Source organism: Ictidomys tridecemlineatus, chromosome 13, assembly GCF_052094955.1.
Source record: "Ictidomys tridecemlineatus isolate mIctTri1 chromosome 13, mIctTri1.hap1, whole genome shotgun sequence".
Lineage (NCBI taxonomy): Eukaryota > Metazoa > Chordata > Mammalia > Rodentia > Sciuridae > Ictidomys > Ictidomys tridecemlineatus.
The window spans coordinates 91,545,070-91,562,516 of NC_135489.1; the positions used below are offsets into that span (position 1 = coordinate 91,545,070).

The 17,447-nt window shown below is 45.8% G+C and overlaps 1 protein-coding gene across 9 annotated transcripts in view; it reads right to left on the reverse strand.

Annotated features, from left to right (window-relative positions):
• Positions 1-17,447, reverse strand: part of Fancc (FA complementation group C) — a 179,275-nt gene that overhangs the window by 55,535 nt on the left and 106,293 nt on the right. For all 9 annotated transcript variants that reach the window (XM_078030533.1, XM_078030535.1, XM_078030530.1 and 6 more), the window contains 2 exons: positions 1,950-2,063; positions 933-997 (listed from right to left, as the gene is read on the reverse strand). In XM_078030533.1, coding sequence (XP_077886659.1) covers positions 933-997; positions 1,950-2,063 — 179 coding nt within the window. The remainder of the gene's footprint in view (positions 1-932; positions 998-1,949; positions 2,064-17,447) is intronic.

Below are 17,447 nucleotides of genomic sequence, written 5' to 3' on the forward strand. Positions count from 1 at the left end.
GTGACAGAGCACTTGCCTCACAAGCATGAGGTACTGGGTTCAATCCTCAGCACCACATTAAAAAAAAAAAGAAAGAAAAATAAAGATATTGTGCCCATCTACGACTAAAAAAATCATTGCCAAATCCAAAGTCATGAGGCCATTTTTCCTTCTAAGAATTTCATAGTTTACTTTAAGGGTTAGATGCAAGGCATTCCTAAAGGCTGAGGGCAAAGACCATTTCTGATAATGTTATCATTATCCAAATGTTTCATTTGGCATAGCTTTATGGACAGACAGACAGACAGACGGACACACACATACACAATCCCTCAGACCCTAGATTTTCTTAGTGACTGTTAAAAATTAAATACTCACCAATGAAAACAATTTTGTATTATTTTACAAAGCAAAGAAACATGTATAAAGATGATTAATTGCTTTTTAATTTGTTTGAATCTATTTGATTTGTTTAGTCTAGATTTTAGAATATTATGTTTCTTAGAATAGGTCATATGTGCACATCAAAGATCTGTTGCCTTGTAAATACCCCATGTGCGTGCTCGCGCACAGGCACACTGTCACGGTGGCGGGGCAGGGGACGAGCAAGGCTCACAGAGCACACACCTGCATTGCACAGGATCTCCTGACATGGTGAGCAACCCCAGGGTGAGCTCAGTGCTCCTTTTCCTTTTTGTGTCCCTAACTATATACATAGGGATTTTCACCTAATGGGTCCACAAAACATGTGCATAAATAAATTTATTTACTGTTCTATGAGAGTCAAGGAAATACTGATGGAAAAAAAAAAGGTAAAAAACTCACCAATTGGCTACACAGGATATGCCCATAACTACAAACACGCATGACCTCTGGTTTGGAGGCGTTTTCTCTTATAACTGAACTGATACATTTTGAAATCTGAGAAGAGAAACACTTAGCTGAACACCTACCGTCTTTGAGTGTTCCATCCGTTAAGATGACCCTCCCTGAGCTCAGACACTAACGATGCCACCATCTGTAAGACACAACCAGTTGCAGGTGAGCACCTGCTGCAAACAGGGTCACATCAGTCCTGGTATGAGTGACATTTCCACTGCAGTCCCTTAGCCCCTGCCCTCTGCCCTCCTTTCCTTGTATTCTCCTCAGGCAGGGTGAGGAGGCGGCAGTGCCAAGGCACATTTACCCATAAGTGGGTCCAACACGTCTTATTCTGCATTCCTACCTAGCAGTGAGCAACAATTATTAATTTCCTAAAAATTACAAACAAAATCAATAAAAACTAAAAACATGCTTCAGTTCATTCACTTCTTTCTGAATTTTCTTTATTTAAAAAAATTCTTGGGGCTGGGGTTGTAGCTCAGTGGTTGAGTGCTTGCCTCACATATGTGAGGAACTGGGTTCCATCATCAGCACCATATAAAACAGATAAATAAATAAACATTCTTTTCATGTATTAAACTTTCAAAAGGGCAAAATGATTAACAAACATTAAATATCTCAAAGTATTTTGAGAAGAGTTCTGTCAAGGTCATATATTTAAATTTCTTGAATATGGTTAAAATTAAAGGCAGAAGAAAACACAACTTCGTTGCTAAGATGTAATATGTAACACTGTGTACTAGGTTACTTAGTGCATTTTCTACTTTCCTTTACCATAAAATTCTAATCAGTTTATTTTAAATAAAAGATTTGTTCAAGAGCACACGGTTGTGTTTATACTTGTTAAGGAATGCTCTTCCCCCAGAGAGGCCGATTGCTTGATTTACTAAAACCTTTCCTGGTTTCCTTCTTCTTCTCATAAGCTTCCTTCTCACAGTTCTTCCTTATATGGCCTTAAGTCCGCCCAAGGTAAGAAGATATAAACAAAGGAAGGTTAAACAACTCTCCTGGAGGAGTGAAGTATTTCCACTTACCCACCCATCCCCTTTTTTTGAATATTTCAATACTAATAAATTTAACATACTCACATTTTTAAGCAAACCAGGATAGTAATCCACAGGCTCGTACCCAAGACACTGAGTGAAAGGGCCGACTTCTTTTACATCAAATCTGAATGCTGAAAGTATATGCAATAACAAACCCTAAAAACCAAACAGAAAGAGAAAGAGTTGACTTCTTAGAAGTAGACAAAAGGCAGAGCCCAGAGTCCGAGTCGTATTATGGGACGGTCCCCATGACACCAGCAATTCCCCTCTGTCTAAATACCCAGCTCGCTTTGATTCAAGGAGAAAAGAAAACATGTTGATATTAAAATCATAACACTGATATAAGGGAGGTCAGAGAAGCAAGTGGATTGAAGAGGGAAGGGGGGAGGAAAGCAGTGTACTAGGGAATGAGACTGATAAAACTATGTGTTATGACATGAAAGAATATGGCAAATGAATGTGAATATTATGTATAACTATAACGTACCAGTGAAATACAGTAAAAAGATGAGTTGTTCTAAATAGAAATAAAACCTGTTTTTCAGAAAACAATATGAGCACAAACTAGAAAAAAACATGAAAGAGTAATAAAATTAATGTACAAAACCTGCAATGACAAACAGTAAAAACACAAAGATAAACATGAACAGTTAACTTTTAAGAAAAAATACAAATGTCTGCGAAACAAATAGATAAATGTTCATCTTCGTAATATAAAGGAGCAAACTAGGGGCAGGATTTACAGGTCAGTGGTAGAATGCTTACCTAGCAAGTAGGAGGCCCTGGGTTTGATCCCCAGCACCACATAAAAATAATAATAAAATAAAGGTATTATGTCCATCTACAACTAATAATATTTTTTAAAAATTGATTTTGGTGCTTTTAAAGAGTAAACTAGAACACACACACACACCAGTTTCCACTTAGTGAATTAAAGCTTTCTGCAGATTTGAACACGTGAAGCTGCTGGGTTCTACACAACAGGAGCCCTGGGAGTTCCTGGGGAACACACGTGAGGACTTCTGCTTATGCCAAGGTACCCCTGGAGTGTGAGCAGGGGCACCAGAGCCTGAAGGCCACCTGGACTTCAGGACGGTGCCTGCTCAGGAGTGTGCCACCTGCACAGGACTCCCTGTAGCTAACAGGCAGTGCTCTGTGCCATCAGCTTGAAACTAGGCACTACCTGCCTTGAGAGCGTCCCACACCTCTGATGCACGTAGATACCCCTAAGGAAATAGATCTAAACACGACAGTGGGAATCATGTTCAAAGACATTTGGACCGGTATTGTCATCATGGAAAACATCTAAGAGCAGGGGACACTTCATTTGTAATATCTTTATACAATGGCTCATTGCAAGCCATTAAAATATTTATGAAGAATGTAGGAGAGCATTTTAAATGCTTACATTATAGAACTAAATGAAGAAAGGAAAAATAATCCATACTTAAAAAATTTTTTAAAAAAACAACAAACAAACATACAAAAAAAAAAAAAAAAAAACCAGAAGGAAACATCCCCAAAGGTAACAGTCTGCAGAGTGGAGCCACGATGGGGAGTTGGTTACGTGTGCATATAAAATCTTGCCCCTCTTCGACTTATGTTTTCCAGCTTCCTGTGTGTGTGTGTGTGTGTGTGTGTGTGTGTGTGTGTGTGTGTGTATTCCTTTTATAATCAGGAAAAAAATTAAAAAGTGTTTTATTTGGAAATATTTAACAACAGTTTTATTGAAATAAACTCCTTCATACAGCACAAAATGCACCCCTTTTACTTAACTCAGTGGGGTTTTATTATATTCACAGTGAAACAGTCATTTTATATTTTTTGTAGTTGTTTTCTGGGGACAGTTTTAATGAAATAAAATAACCCCCAGGTCCCATGGGGGACCTGGCCCAGAACCCGGTGGGTCTCTGTGCAGACCAGACTGTGGTGCTTGCCAAGAGCCCAGACCTGCCTGGGATCCTGCACACCAAGCTCCAGATGACACTCCTGAGTCCCTGTCCGAGATCAGCACAATGTTTTCCAATTAGAGAAGCATCTCGTAGGTTAACAAGAGCTTGGAAACACCAGCACTCAGCGAAGGAATTCGTGTCTAAGCAGCCACTACAGACCAGCAACACACACAGCAGGCTCCTTAAAAAGGAAAAGGTGGGGACTTACGAGGTGAAGGTGAACTTGTGTTTTTTTGGTTGTCAATGGCCCTTTTACTATGTGGTATACATGCATGTATGTATTGTGCTAAGGATCGAACCCAGGGCCTCACACATGCCAGGCAAGCCTCCTACCACTGAGCCACAGCTCGGCCCTGAAGGTGAACGTTTTAAAAGGTGTAATTCTAAGGCTCCTTATGAGAGTGAGGAAAAGCTGCATGGGCCCCATGCAGAATGTTCTTTTCTTCTTCCTGAGTACAGAAAGTAAGAGCTGCCAGGCAGTGGGGTGGGGACAGAGGTGTGTGGCTCAGGTCCACAGGGGGAGAGCAGCTGCTCTCACTCCCCTAAGGCACTCACAGTGGCAGTGGGCTCAACCACACAGGGACATCTGTGTTCTCAGCAAGGGGGCAGGGGGGCAGGCAGTCTGGGCAAGGGAAAGCCTTGCTGTACGTCAGACTCAAGGCAAGAGTGGGGGTCAAGGCAGGCTTGGTCTGCACACTAGGTGGGTGCAGTCAGGTTCTTGGAGGAGGGGAGTCCCTCGCCAGGTAGAGGCAAGGTAATGCTGGAAGCCCCCTGCTGCCAGACCCTGTGTTCTCTTTAATAAAGCACAACACTTCCTGTGTGCCAGGAGTGTTCAAAGAGCTTTACATACGGAGACTGGTCCTCACAGAGTCTGCCTGGCAGATGAGGAAACGAGGAGCTTCAGTATCCTGCCGGCAGCTAGGCACCTACTCTCTGGCCAAACCTCACTGGAAGTGCCGGGTCCCCGAGCTCTCCAAGGCAGCTGGGGTGTTTTAGCATCGCCAATCTGACTGGTCTCCGTGTGAGACTCTGATGGCTCCCATTCTCTTCCCACAAGTCCAGGTATCATCCCAAATCCAGAGGCCAGGCCCCACTGGCTCTGCAGCAACCCTTCCTGCCACCAGCCTGTCCTCCCCCTACCAGCTGCTTTGCCGCCCCAAAGGACCACAGCCTCTGCGACCTCTCAGGACGTTAGTATGTCTTACTCCTTCTGCCTGGAGGGCTTTCCTTTCTCCTCCACCTGGTTAAATGTCACTTTTTGAAGGAATTCTAACAATTGTGACAACTAAAATTTGCTGAGTGCTTACCACGTGTGAGGCCCTGGGCTAAATTCCTTAACTATGGCATCTCACCCAAGTTTTCTGTTTTTTAATCAAATTCCATTAAGCAAAGTTTCAATTAAGCCACTCATAAACAGGTGGCTATGACTACAATATTTCATATGAGTGACCCTTAAAAAAATTGAAGCCCAAGGTAATATAGACCCGGGTGTACAACAGAAGGAAACCAGTTTCAAGGGAGAAGCAGCTATGAGACTATAATTCTTAAGCAAAATAAGGCCCAGGCTTAACCCAGTGCCTCTCGCTGCATTCCTGCCCTACATGAAAGGTGACTTCCAACACCACCTGAGCACCACAGGAAAGTTTAAACACAAAGAAGTCTAATGCACTGGCCAGATTCTGAGTGTGCAATCAGCACCTGTGATCAATTCCTGAGTAACATTTAAAATGGCCACAGTCTCTGGCTACTATTTCCACACCTGCATTTCCACAAACTGAACACACGAAGTCTTAGAAAAATGACATTCCAAGACTGGCTGCCTGGAACCATGAGTGGCACTAAACCCTCAATGCACTGGGTGTTCTCCTACAAATGCATATCTAGGGTGAAGTTTAACTTCCAATATGGCACACTGAGAGATCAACAACAGCTAGCAACAGAAAGGACGATTTGAATAACCTACTGTAACGGAGTTGCTAGCACCACTGTTCTTGTGCTTTGTGCCCATGACGAACACAAAGGGGCTGTGTGAACACAGCATGGGGACCAGGACAGGACACAACCAAGGTAGCTACAGGGGCACCAACAGCAGATGGTAGATATAAGGGACAATCCGAGGCCCCAGGCAGGATGACATCAGAGTTTATCACACTATTCAGAATGGCACGCACTTTGGAACTTATGAATTGTTTTATAAACAATTTTTTATTGGAATTTTTCATTTCATATTTGTTTTATTATTTCTTTGGAATCTTTCATGTAATATTTTGGACCACAGTTGCCCGTAGGGAAAAGAGAGAGTAGAGAGAGAAATTTTGGATAATAGGGAAAGTAATATCATTTAATTGGCAGATCTCTTCTTAGGGCCTCCTTAAGTTGCTGACACTGACTTTGAACTTGCTATCCTCCTGCTTCAGCTTCCCCAGTCACTGGGATTACCAGCTTTAAAGTGATTTTTAAAAATCAAATGCTATATAGTTTCACAGTCCCCAGCACCACCACCACACACACACACACACAACACACACACACACACACACACACACACACACACACACACACACACTCTACAGAGCTAGTTCCCAAACCTATTCATTCATTCATTCATTCCTTTTTCCTTGCCCCATTTAAAAAAATAAATAAAACCTATACCACAAAACTCACTATTGGTGAGAAGACAGTAGGATGGGTATTCTGTTGCTGCTGAGAGCACAAATTTGTAAAGTTATGGGAAACCACTTGATAATATGTAGCTGCCATGGTTTTAATGTGTCCCCTCATGGATGCCCCAGTGTTGAGAGGTAGGATCGTTAAGAGGTGATTAGGTCATGTGGGTCATCAATGGATTAATGTTGTTATCTCAGGAGTAAGTCAGTGACTCAGGAGGCTGAGGCAGGAGGATCACAAGTTGGGGGCTGCCTCAATAACTTAGTGAGGCCCTAAGCAACTTAGTGAGGCAGTGTCACAAAAAATAAAAAGGCTGGGATGTGGCTTGGAGGTGGGGTGTGGCTTGGAGGTGGGGTGTGGCTTGGAGGTGGGGTATGGCTTGGAGGTGGGGTGTGGCTGGCTTAGAGGGGGGTGTGGCTTGGAGGTAGAATGCCACTGGGTTCAATTCCCAATACTGAAGAGGAAAAAAAAGAAGGCGGGCTGGAGAGTGTAGGTCAGTGGTAAGAGTGTGGAGGCCCTGGGTTCCTGCCCCAGCACCAATAAGCAAGCAACTGACAAATAAATAAAAATAAAAATGATTAAGCATTTTAATAGCTAAGACTAGCTTTTTTACTGCCACCTAGTGACAAATAGTCTAAACACACAATCATTAAACAAGCATCTGGCCTTGGACAAAGAGAAATCCTGCAGTCATTTAAGCAGTTTCTTTTTTAAATGCTGGAATGTCAATCTTAGGGGTCCTCAACCCCATGCCCTCCTTTTGGCCAATAAGGAACTGGGTTTTCATATATGAATCGGTAGATACAAAAAGTATGTGTATATAATGAACAGGTTCTGGCATTTAAAATGTGCAGACCCGTGGCCTGGACCTGTGATCTAAAATCCTTTGAGGGTGGGAAGTGCGGAAACCAAGGTGGCCGTGCCTGGCTTTAAGCCCAGGGTTGACGGGGTAGGAGTTTTCATCATGAAGGAGCTTGTCTGAAGCTTGGAAAACCACTGAAATGCTCACGCCACCACGGGGAAGTTTTATATGAGAAGTTTCAATTTTAGCTGTTTTCAGGTGTTCCTGTTGGTCCCCGACTCACTGTATCTGCTCTGCCTTGGAACAGGCAGCGCATTCATAGGTGGGTCAGGGATACCGGAGTAAGCTGGCTGCGGTCTGCACATGGATGGGGTGTGGAAGACTAGCTGTGGGCTTTGCTCAGGCAAAGGTATGGGAGAGCGAGCCGCGGTCAGTGCTGCCAGACTGAGACAGAACACGTATTTTATGCTTCTCCAAACAATCTCTTCATCTGATCATTGAACTCTTGCAGAATTTCCACTGCTCTTTGTATTAAAACACACACACACACACGCACACACACACACGCACACACACACACACACACACACACACACACACACGAGTAAAACAGAATCCTCATTCTTTCATTCAATAAGACACATGTTGAGATGATCTGTATGCAAGCCACCCCCCTGAGCTACCAGGTAGGGAGCGTAGAGTCTGGTGATGACCATGGAGATGGGAACAGCCATAGTGCGTGACTTAACACACCAAGTGCTACACTTAGGGGTAAGATGATCACTGTGGGAACAGGCTTAGAGAGATGTGTTCCCACTGGTCATTTTCAGGGTGCTCCCAGAGTAGCAGGGTCTAAACTGACTCTGGTGGCTGGAGAAGCAGAGAGAGCAGGAATGAATGATATGCTGGGGGAGGCAGAGGAAAACAGGACTGGAGGGCAGGGAAGAGCGGGGAAGGGGCCATCTCCAAAGACTCCTGTCGCCCCTGTGCTGGACTCCAGGCTTTCATGGGGCTCCTAAGCTCAGCCTACCCCATGTGGCCTCAACCCACCTGGTCAGACTCACTTTCAAGTCTTCCTCTTTGATCCCTGGGTGAAGCCAGGCTCCTTGCTGGCTGCCAGAGTCACCCCAGGCCCAAGACCTAACAGCGCCCTCCCTGCCCCAGCTGCCAGTGTTCCACTAATCTCTCAGAATCTGCCTTTCTCTAAGAAGCCTGCTCCAGTTTCCAGGGGGTAAGACCTGGTCCTCCAGAAGTCTCCGTGGCCTCTCCTGGCAGTGTTGCTAGAAGCAGCCTCACTCCAGGCGGAGGAGCTGCGGGCTCTGGAAGGAGGGGCCTGGCTCGCTATGCTGACATTCCTGCCTGGACTGTGCACTAGCCCTTGGCACTTCTCAGCAGTCTTCCACAAACACGGGCTGGAGCAAAGGCAGAGGGACCACTGCTCCTGTCAACCCTGAGAAGTGGGACTGCCCTGGTTTCTCTGGGCCCTCCTTACAGGAGAACGTGACAGAGTTTGTTTCCACAGTTTGCTTTCCTAAGTCTCAGGTCATAAAATGCCCACTGAGCACTGAAGAAACAACAACAAGAACAACAACACACTGTTCTGTGGTCTTACTTCAAAGAGACCGATGCACTGATGACGCTGACCAGAAGCCTGCGCTGGTGCACATGACCCCACTGGGTAATGTGCTGCTCTGGTCACCTGTGGGCAGCCACGGTCTTGGAGCACCCAGGAGAGACAGAGCAGCTGGAGGTGTCAGCTCTGTGGAAAGGGCTTGAGAAACTTCAAAGCAGCTCAGCTGTATTTAAACAAGTCATGATGCAGGCTCCACGTTTAGGAAATCTCTTCCTGCAAATCTGATCAGTAAAACAACAGCTTTTCTTAATTCTCATTTGTTTAATTACCCCCCCCACATTTATCCCGCAGTGTATCACCACGTGTTTAACCTCTTTTCTCACAGAGTTTCTGTCTAGCAGTGCAGAGATGGCCTCAGAAATGCTGCATTTTGAATACCGAGCAGTTCTGTTGCCACATGAAATACCTGTGCCCTCATGCTGAATTAGTCACTTCCTGTTTCACGGTCCCACAGCATTCTGTGTAAACATCTAGTAAAACATTTATGTTATTATACTGGAATTGTTTGTTTACTTAACTAATATTAAAATTCCTAAATTAATTAAATCACCTGCATGTGATCTGTAGTTCTCTAAACTGGATGTCACACTGAAAATTTCTTAATAACACAATCTTAAATTATCATTTCTTCCACCAACACAGACAGTCTAGAAATTAGATCAACACATAAGTGTCACTCAAATTTATTTCAGTGAACAGGAAAAAAAAAAACAACATTCTCCTCTATAGAGTACAATGACCAGTAGAGCCCTGCACGGCACATCCCAAAGCAGCAAAGAGTGTTAAAGAAACTTCAAATTTTTTAAAAATACATCTTAGCAATCTGCAGAACTGGAGTTATACATGTACACGGTTTCAGCAAGAAAAGTTTGATGTCACAAAGTCGTCAATTTTCTGGCCTATCAACACATGCAGAGTCTATGACAATCCTGAATGAGGGTTTAAATGGCACTTCACAAGCTTTTCTAAAATTGATGCAAAGAAGCTACGGCCAGGCCCTGCACAGGCTAATGGAAAGGAGAGAGGTACAGAGACAGGCAGCACACCCTCAGCACATAGAGCTCAGCATAGGCCCACCAAGGAGGGTGAGGGGCAGGGCCACACATCCTGCTACCACTGGGCACAGATGCTGAGACCACATATGGCCCACCGTCACGGTGCCATCCCTAGTAGTTGGCAGCACCTGTGATATGAGGTTTCTCGAGACTCAAACTCTTATGAAATCTGAAATCTTTGATAAAATTAAGGAAAATCAGTTTTCAAATTATGATGCCCACCACCCTTGATAAAACTATAAAAAAGCTTAGAATTCTGTAACTCAGAAAATATTTTAGTTTCCATGGTATTCCTTATTTCCCAATTAAGATTTGAAAAATATTTCAATATGTAACTAGCACATGAGATACTAGAAAAATCTATAATCCAAATCAAGAAGTACATCCTAACTTAAAGGGAATACTTTGTGAAACAATATTACAAATAAAAGTTATGATAGTCAAAACTATTTGAAGTCAAACTCAAAAAGAATTTTTTAAAAATCTTAGAACTTGGTAGACAGAATTTTCTTATGCTAGCACAGTAGCCTGCTATTCAAACCTTCTGCACATCAGTTCAAAGTACGATTGCTCCAGGTTAAAAGATGGAACAAATCTATCCCCTTCCCTTTTTGCAGTTTTACATTCATAGCCAAAACAAATGATTGCATACAGATTCCTGCAGCTTTTCCTAAAAAAATCCTGCCTTTCAAAATGTCTTTTTTTTTTCTTTTTAAAATTTATATGTCCCATTGCAGTTTAAACGAAATGATCTACAATAAAAACCTAACTGGCCTGGTATTTTTAGAGCCTTCTTTACTGTGAAGTAAACACTCACAATCTGGAGAGCCGCAGTGGTGAGGCCCCAGCGAGGAGGAAGCAGCTCATTCACAGAACCCCAGCACCCACTGTTTACACAGCCCGTTCCGCGAGCAGGATGCTGACATAACACAATTCACAGAATTTCCAAACACAGGTCCAATCATAATAAAGTCTGCAGTTCTTACTTTTGCTTACAGAACCTCTTGCTTGCTCACTCATTAGTTCCAGGGGGAAAATAGAGTTGGTTTTCCAAAAACCAAAATCAAAAGGCTTTAGAAAATAAGCCTGAACAAAGCAGCAGTATGAATGGTTCCAACCACGGCGTTAAAACACATTTGTAAGAAGGTCTACAGAGAGGCAGATTCATAAACCTAGAAATGCAGGCTTTACCAGGGACACTTAGCTCTGAGCAGCTCACGTGTACTCGATGAACACCCTGTGAGTGCAACTGCTCCTATCTCTACAGACACCTCAAGTGCCCCTTGTCCCCTTTTCTAACACACTGTGGCACTTGCCTTGTAAGCACCAACCCATGAGTCTATTCTGCATGGCTGAGCACTGCTGGAGAAGCCTCACAAGACCCAGTCAACAGCGCTGGCTTTGATCTCAGACCTCACCTAGTGGCACGCTGCGCTTCCTTGGTCACTTCCTGAGCAGCTGTGTGCTGTCTCCCTCTCTCATTATCCCTCCATGCTTCCCTTGAAGCTCCAGGGAGAAACCTGAGAAAAAAACTCCCATGTCACCACCACCTCTCACGAGCTCACCTGCACACACACTGACCTGTCTTCCCATCTGGGCCAATGGAAGGAGCGCCTCTGTCCCTGGAAGGTACTGCTGTCCACCTCACTCTGACCGCCAGACTCCCACCTCATCAGGACCCTTGGCGCAGGGACCCACGCTCCTCCGCACCGCCAGGGCCCACCTCTGTCATCTCTCCAGCCTGCTGAGGAAGCTCCCTGCTGTTGAAGGACGTACTCCTGGATGCTCATCTCCCTGCTGGCTGCTGCCCACTTCTTTGCTCTCCTCTTAGCACAGTGTCCTCAGAAAATTGTCTAAACGTGCTATGCAGGTTTGGATATGAGGGGTCCCCCGTAAATTCATATGACAGCCCATGCAGCAAAGTGCAGAGGGGAGGGGTTAGACCCCGAGAGCTGCAGCCCCACTGCTGGATGAGCCCACCTGAGGGGCCGTCCTCCGGAGAAACTACTGCGCGGGGGGCAACTGCAGGCAGGGGAGCTGGCTGAAGGAAGTGGGTCACTGGTGGCATGTCCCTGGAGACTGTACCTGGCCTCCCTGGCTCATCCCTCCTTCTCTGCCTCCTGAGCTGCTTTCTCCACCATGCCTTCCACCACACACTGCCTCACCCTGGGCCCAGAGCTACGGGGTCGGGGACCGTGGACTGAGACTTCTGAAACTGAGACAAGATAAACCTTGCCTCCAAGTTGTTACTGTCAGGTATTTTGGTCACAGCAGTGAAGAGCTCACTGTCACACTTGCCTTCTCTGCTTTCCCAGCTCTCTCACTTCAGTCTGCTCTAGTCTAGCCTCGATCCCTCCCAATTCTCTGGTCAGAACTCTGGTAGTAAACTACGGGACCCTGGCTGCCACAGCCTCACACACAGCAGGCTGCGGGCTGCCCACTCCCCGGGTCTCCAGGACACACAGGCACTGCACACCTGCAGAGGGTGCCCACAGGTCCTAGCTGCTGAGACACGGCACCTCACGCCTCTCTCACCTGGTCGTATTTGTTAGTACCTCCCCCTCAAACCCAGTGTTCACAGTTGGAAACCTCTGAGCCCAGCAGGGTCCCGAGGAGAGCTCCCCCAGCTCCACGGCTTTATTTAATGCCGAGGTCTTCTAACGATGTCCAAGTGCTGACCCCTCCTGGGTCAAGAGCTCCCCTTCTGCTCCACAGCTGGGAGGCCTGTAGAGGGACTGACCAGAAGGTATGGGCCTCCCTCCTGTGGCATCCTGGGAGTTCAAACCCATTCAGGCGCAGCCTCACCCCAGCCACCATCCCACTCCTGCAAGTGTGATAGCCAGCTTTCTGTCACTGTGAGAAAACAACTAGGCTAATCAGATTAAAAGGAGGACAATGTTATTTTGGCCCACAGTCTCAGAGGTTTCAGCCCATGGTTGCCTGTCCTGTTGCTTTGGGACAGTGGCAGCACACAGCATCATGGCAGAGGGAACTTGGACCACAGCAGCTCACTCAACTCGGGGCAGCCTGGAAACAGAGGGCAGAGGTCCTGGTCCCGGACTAGGGTAGAGCAGAAAATTTCTTTTGGGCAGCTCCTCATAGGAAAGTGAGGGGGAAGGTCAAGGGAACAGAGGAGGCCCGGGTCCAGATATCCCCTTCCAGGGCCATTCCAGTGATCTACCTTCCTTGTCCTAGGCCCTGCCTCCTACTGGGTCCCTCACTTCCCAGAGCCCCACCAGCTGGAGACCAAACTGTCAACACAAACCTCCGGGGGACACTGCAGATACAAAGCAGAACAGTGAGGTGACACCTTCTAGAACGCCAGCCCAGCCCTGGCCTTGAGCCCGTGCCGCAGGTGCACAGCACACAGCCATCTGCACGTGCCATCGGTATCTCAGCAACTCTATCATCTGTGCCACCCAAGGAGATACCTGTGCTGTCCACACGGTTGCTCAAGTAGGAATCTTAGACACTGACTTGGGGTCATCTGCCATCCCTTTCATACCCTCCACAGTCACCACAGGTCCTGCCAGGCTGCTCAGACACGCCTGGCCTCTCTCTGTGGCCCTGGTCTCACACTGGGCCCAGCCCTGTTCCCCTCACCTGGACGTTGTCACAGCCTCACCACTGGCCTTCCCTCTTTTCACTCTGGTCTTTGAAGAGTACAAGGGTAATGCCTCCCCTCCCCACCTCAGGGCTGAGAGCTGCTGCCTCCACACTAGGAGGCAGGTTAACAGCAAAACAAAAGTGTAACCAACATATATCATCACAGGTTTATCTAATGCAGGGCCCAGGGAAGCGCAGAGCCAAAGACAGGAAATGCCCCCTGAGGCTCTGTTTTATGCTTAGGTTCAATGAAGCCCCAAGAATGCAGAGATGCCACTGGACGGAAGGGTGCGGTTCACCAGCAACAGATGGGGGCACCCAGGAAGGCCTGTCCGCTCAAGGTCCTCTGGGGTGACACTGCTGTTTACCAGGTTTGGGGCAAGACCTCTCTGCAGTGAGATTCTTTCAACTTACCAATGACCATTTTTTAATAAGAAATCGGTTTCATCAAAAACATCATCCCATTCAGGACTCACATCCTGAGCTGGGGGTGCGGCTCAGTGGAGAGCGCTGGCCTGTCACGCCGAGGCCCTGGGTTCGATCCCCAGCACTGCAGAAAACAAAGCAAACCGAAGCTCACATTCCTCACTCACACGAACAGTCTCCCCTTTGAGAGGCACATCTCAGCACCCCTTCCTCCTGCTTGCTGGGACTTCGATAGCAAATACTTCAAATGTGCACACTGAGGAGAACTGTACTATGCTGGGTCTTTCGAGGCACAAGCATTCTCACTTAGGTCTTGTTTTATATATTTCATCAGAATTTTATAATCTGCAGTACTCAAATTCCATTTTGTTGGATCTATACCCCAGTGCCTCATCTCATTTAGAGTTCCTATGAATGCTATTGTGTGTTTGGTTTCAGTTTCCAGGTGTTCCCTGTTAGTACATGGACATGGCGTTGATTTTGATGTATATCATTCTTGTCTTCTGCATCTCTGCTAAATTCAAGTATTAGTTCCAAGAGTTGGGTTCTTAATTTGTTTATTTTCTTTTGGCTTTTGGTAGATTCTTTGGCTTTATCTATGAAAACAATTATATTTGGAAATAGGGATAGTTTTAATTCTTCCTTTGTAATATGTAGACCTTTCGTTTCTTTTTCTTGCCTTATCAATTGTTAGAACTTCCACTGCTCTAAGGACATTCTTACCTTGTTCCAGATCAGTCTTTCGCCACTAAGTGTAGCAGTAACAACAGATTATCTGGTAAATGCCTTTTACCAAGTTGAGGAATTTCCACACTATTCTTAATTTGCTGGGAAATTGTTATCATAAATGGGTATTAGATTTTATAAAATGCTTTCTTCTGCATCTAATGATACAATCATATGATTTTTCTTTTATACAGTGGATCACAGACTGATTCCGTAAAGCTAAAGTTTGAGTCTTATAATGTGAATAGCTTGTGTATTTTATTATCTATTGTTTTTACAGACTCCGTTTTGTTGTGCAGCTTTTTTGTGTGCCTTATTATTTTATTTGTTCCAGACACTACATGTGCGAAACTGTTGACAGAAATATTTGAGGCACCAAGATGATGTCACAGTTGTCCCCCATCATCCATTAGGGACATGACAGGGATATAAATCCTGAATGGACTCATGAAACTGTGGACACTTCTGGATCCCATATACCAGCACCACAAAACCAAGACAGTAGATCTGATGATAGAAACGGCTACTAAGTAACCAAGGGGTGAGTAGCATATACAAAGTGGATGTGCTGTTAAAACAGGATGATCACATGTCAGGAGGGATAGTGAGACATCTCATCACACTACTCAGAATGGTGTGCAGTTTAAAACGTATAATGTGTTTATTTCTGGAATTTCCCATGTAATACTTCTGGACTTTGGCTGACCAAGGTAACTGAAACCACAGTAATGAAACTTCAGATGGTTGGGGGACTACTGTATTTCCTCCGAAGAGGGTTCTGCCAGACCGAAGCACTAGCAATTCCTTCATTTGGGTAGTCACTGAGATATCCGCAGTTAAGCTGGACACCTGCGAGGGCCTGTCTACTTCAATTCACACTTACTCTTAAGTTGCATTCCTAAAAGCTCCCAACCTAAAATAAAACGCTCACCAGGACACACTCACTTGCCATCCACAGACTCTGCTCCTACACTCCTGGCCTGGGCAGTACTGTCCACAGCACTTCTGCTCACTCACCGAAATGAGAGACACCCCCCAGTCCCAATCAATAGTCTCACCTCCTTACCCCTGTCCATTCCTGGATCCCACCCGTAGTTACAATATTATGAACTTTTTCATACCTTCAAGAATGTTTTTCACATTTTGTTTGGATTTACTCACCCTCTGAGAGTCAGTTCATCTAGTTTTTGAATTTGCAATTGCTATAAAAACAGAAGTCCCTGTGATGTAACCTGAGTATCTGGTGAAAGTTTTTGAGTGCTCTTCCTGGAAAACCCGGTGTACCTACCATATTTTCACACAATTTCATAGAGTTGCTGGCCCACTGAAGCCCAGGAAGCAAGGGCCTCAAGTTAAAAGTCCCAACGGAGACAGTAAGCAGAGAAGGGAACGGCATGGGGACCAGAGCCGACGCACTGAGCGCTCCCGCTGCCGGCACCGTGCGGCCAGTGTGACTGGAGATCACGCTGGGGTCTACACACAGCCTCGTGCTCCCATCAGGAATGGTGGCTTGCTGGTCATCGAGGTCTGGGCTACTCGCTGAGAAGAGCCAGCAATGCTGCTGCTGCTGAGTGTCCACCCCAGGAAGTTCCGAGGCCAGGGGCCGAGGGGCAAAGTCTCAGACCTGGGCACGTTATGAACTGATAGGGCCAGCAAAAGAGCCCTTCTGGGTGGGACAGGTAGCAAGTGAGCAAAGGTGGCTGAGCTCCAGGAGTCCCCAGGAAAGGGACCCACCTCAGCAGGAGAAATGGCCTACAGTCGGGAACATCATCAGAGGCCTGAGGCTCAGCCTCCCAGAATGGACACAGGGTCCCTGCAGGAGGCCATGAGGTAGCTTAGCTGGCCTGGGGGGTAGTAAAGGCACCAGAGCCAGCCCTCACAGGAGGACGACACACCCCATGACCTGGCAGGAGAGGTGGCATTTCCAAAATGCTTCTGTGCCTGATGGGTATCAGCCTGGGACTCAGGCAGAACAGGCTATGTAAGGGAACACTAGTGCTCACAGGGCCAATACCAAACCTGCTCTATTTACCTATTTATTTTTTTAAGCTTGTGGTCCTTACTGGTATTTAGTGGTATGAAAAACTAGAAATAAACCCCACAATGACATACTATCGTACATTATTTTCAGATATCCCATCATATTTCACAAATGTGCAACCTATTCTTAGAGCCCAAATCTGTTTTTATGCAGAAATACAAAGCACTTTTTTCATGTTCTGACGTCTTCTGAACCCTCAAAGATGCACCTGCCATGTCTACTGGGGGAGATCACTGTGTTGTGGTCAGCTTTATCTGGAGTTGCCCACTTTTTGGGGAAATACCCCCTGGAAGGTGAGCCCACTCATGGCACTTGCCTCCCAGCTACAGCCTCCGCCTCCCAGAGCACCTAGGGACAAGCAAACTTGAGCCAGCACCCACCAGCTCACACCCCTGGATCTCTGTGTCTCCCAGAGTCCTGGGGCCTTATATCTGAAATGTACATCATTTTATTAAAATTATTTTCATTCCGATTTCTCTTTATATTGTAATAAAGGCTGTATTCTGCTGTTTTTCTTGGAAGAGCACTAGTTGAGCATCACTAATCTGAAAATCTGAAATCTGAAATGCTCAAACTTGAAACTTTTCAAGCACTGGTGTGACACTTCAACTGGAAAATTCCATACCATGGAC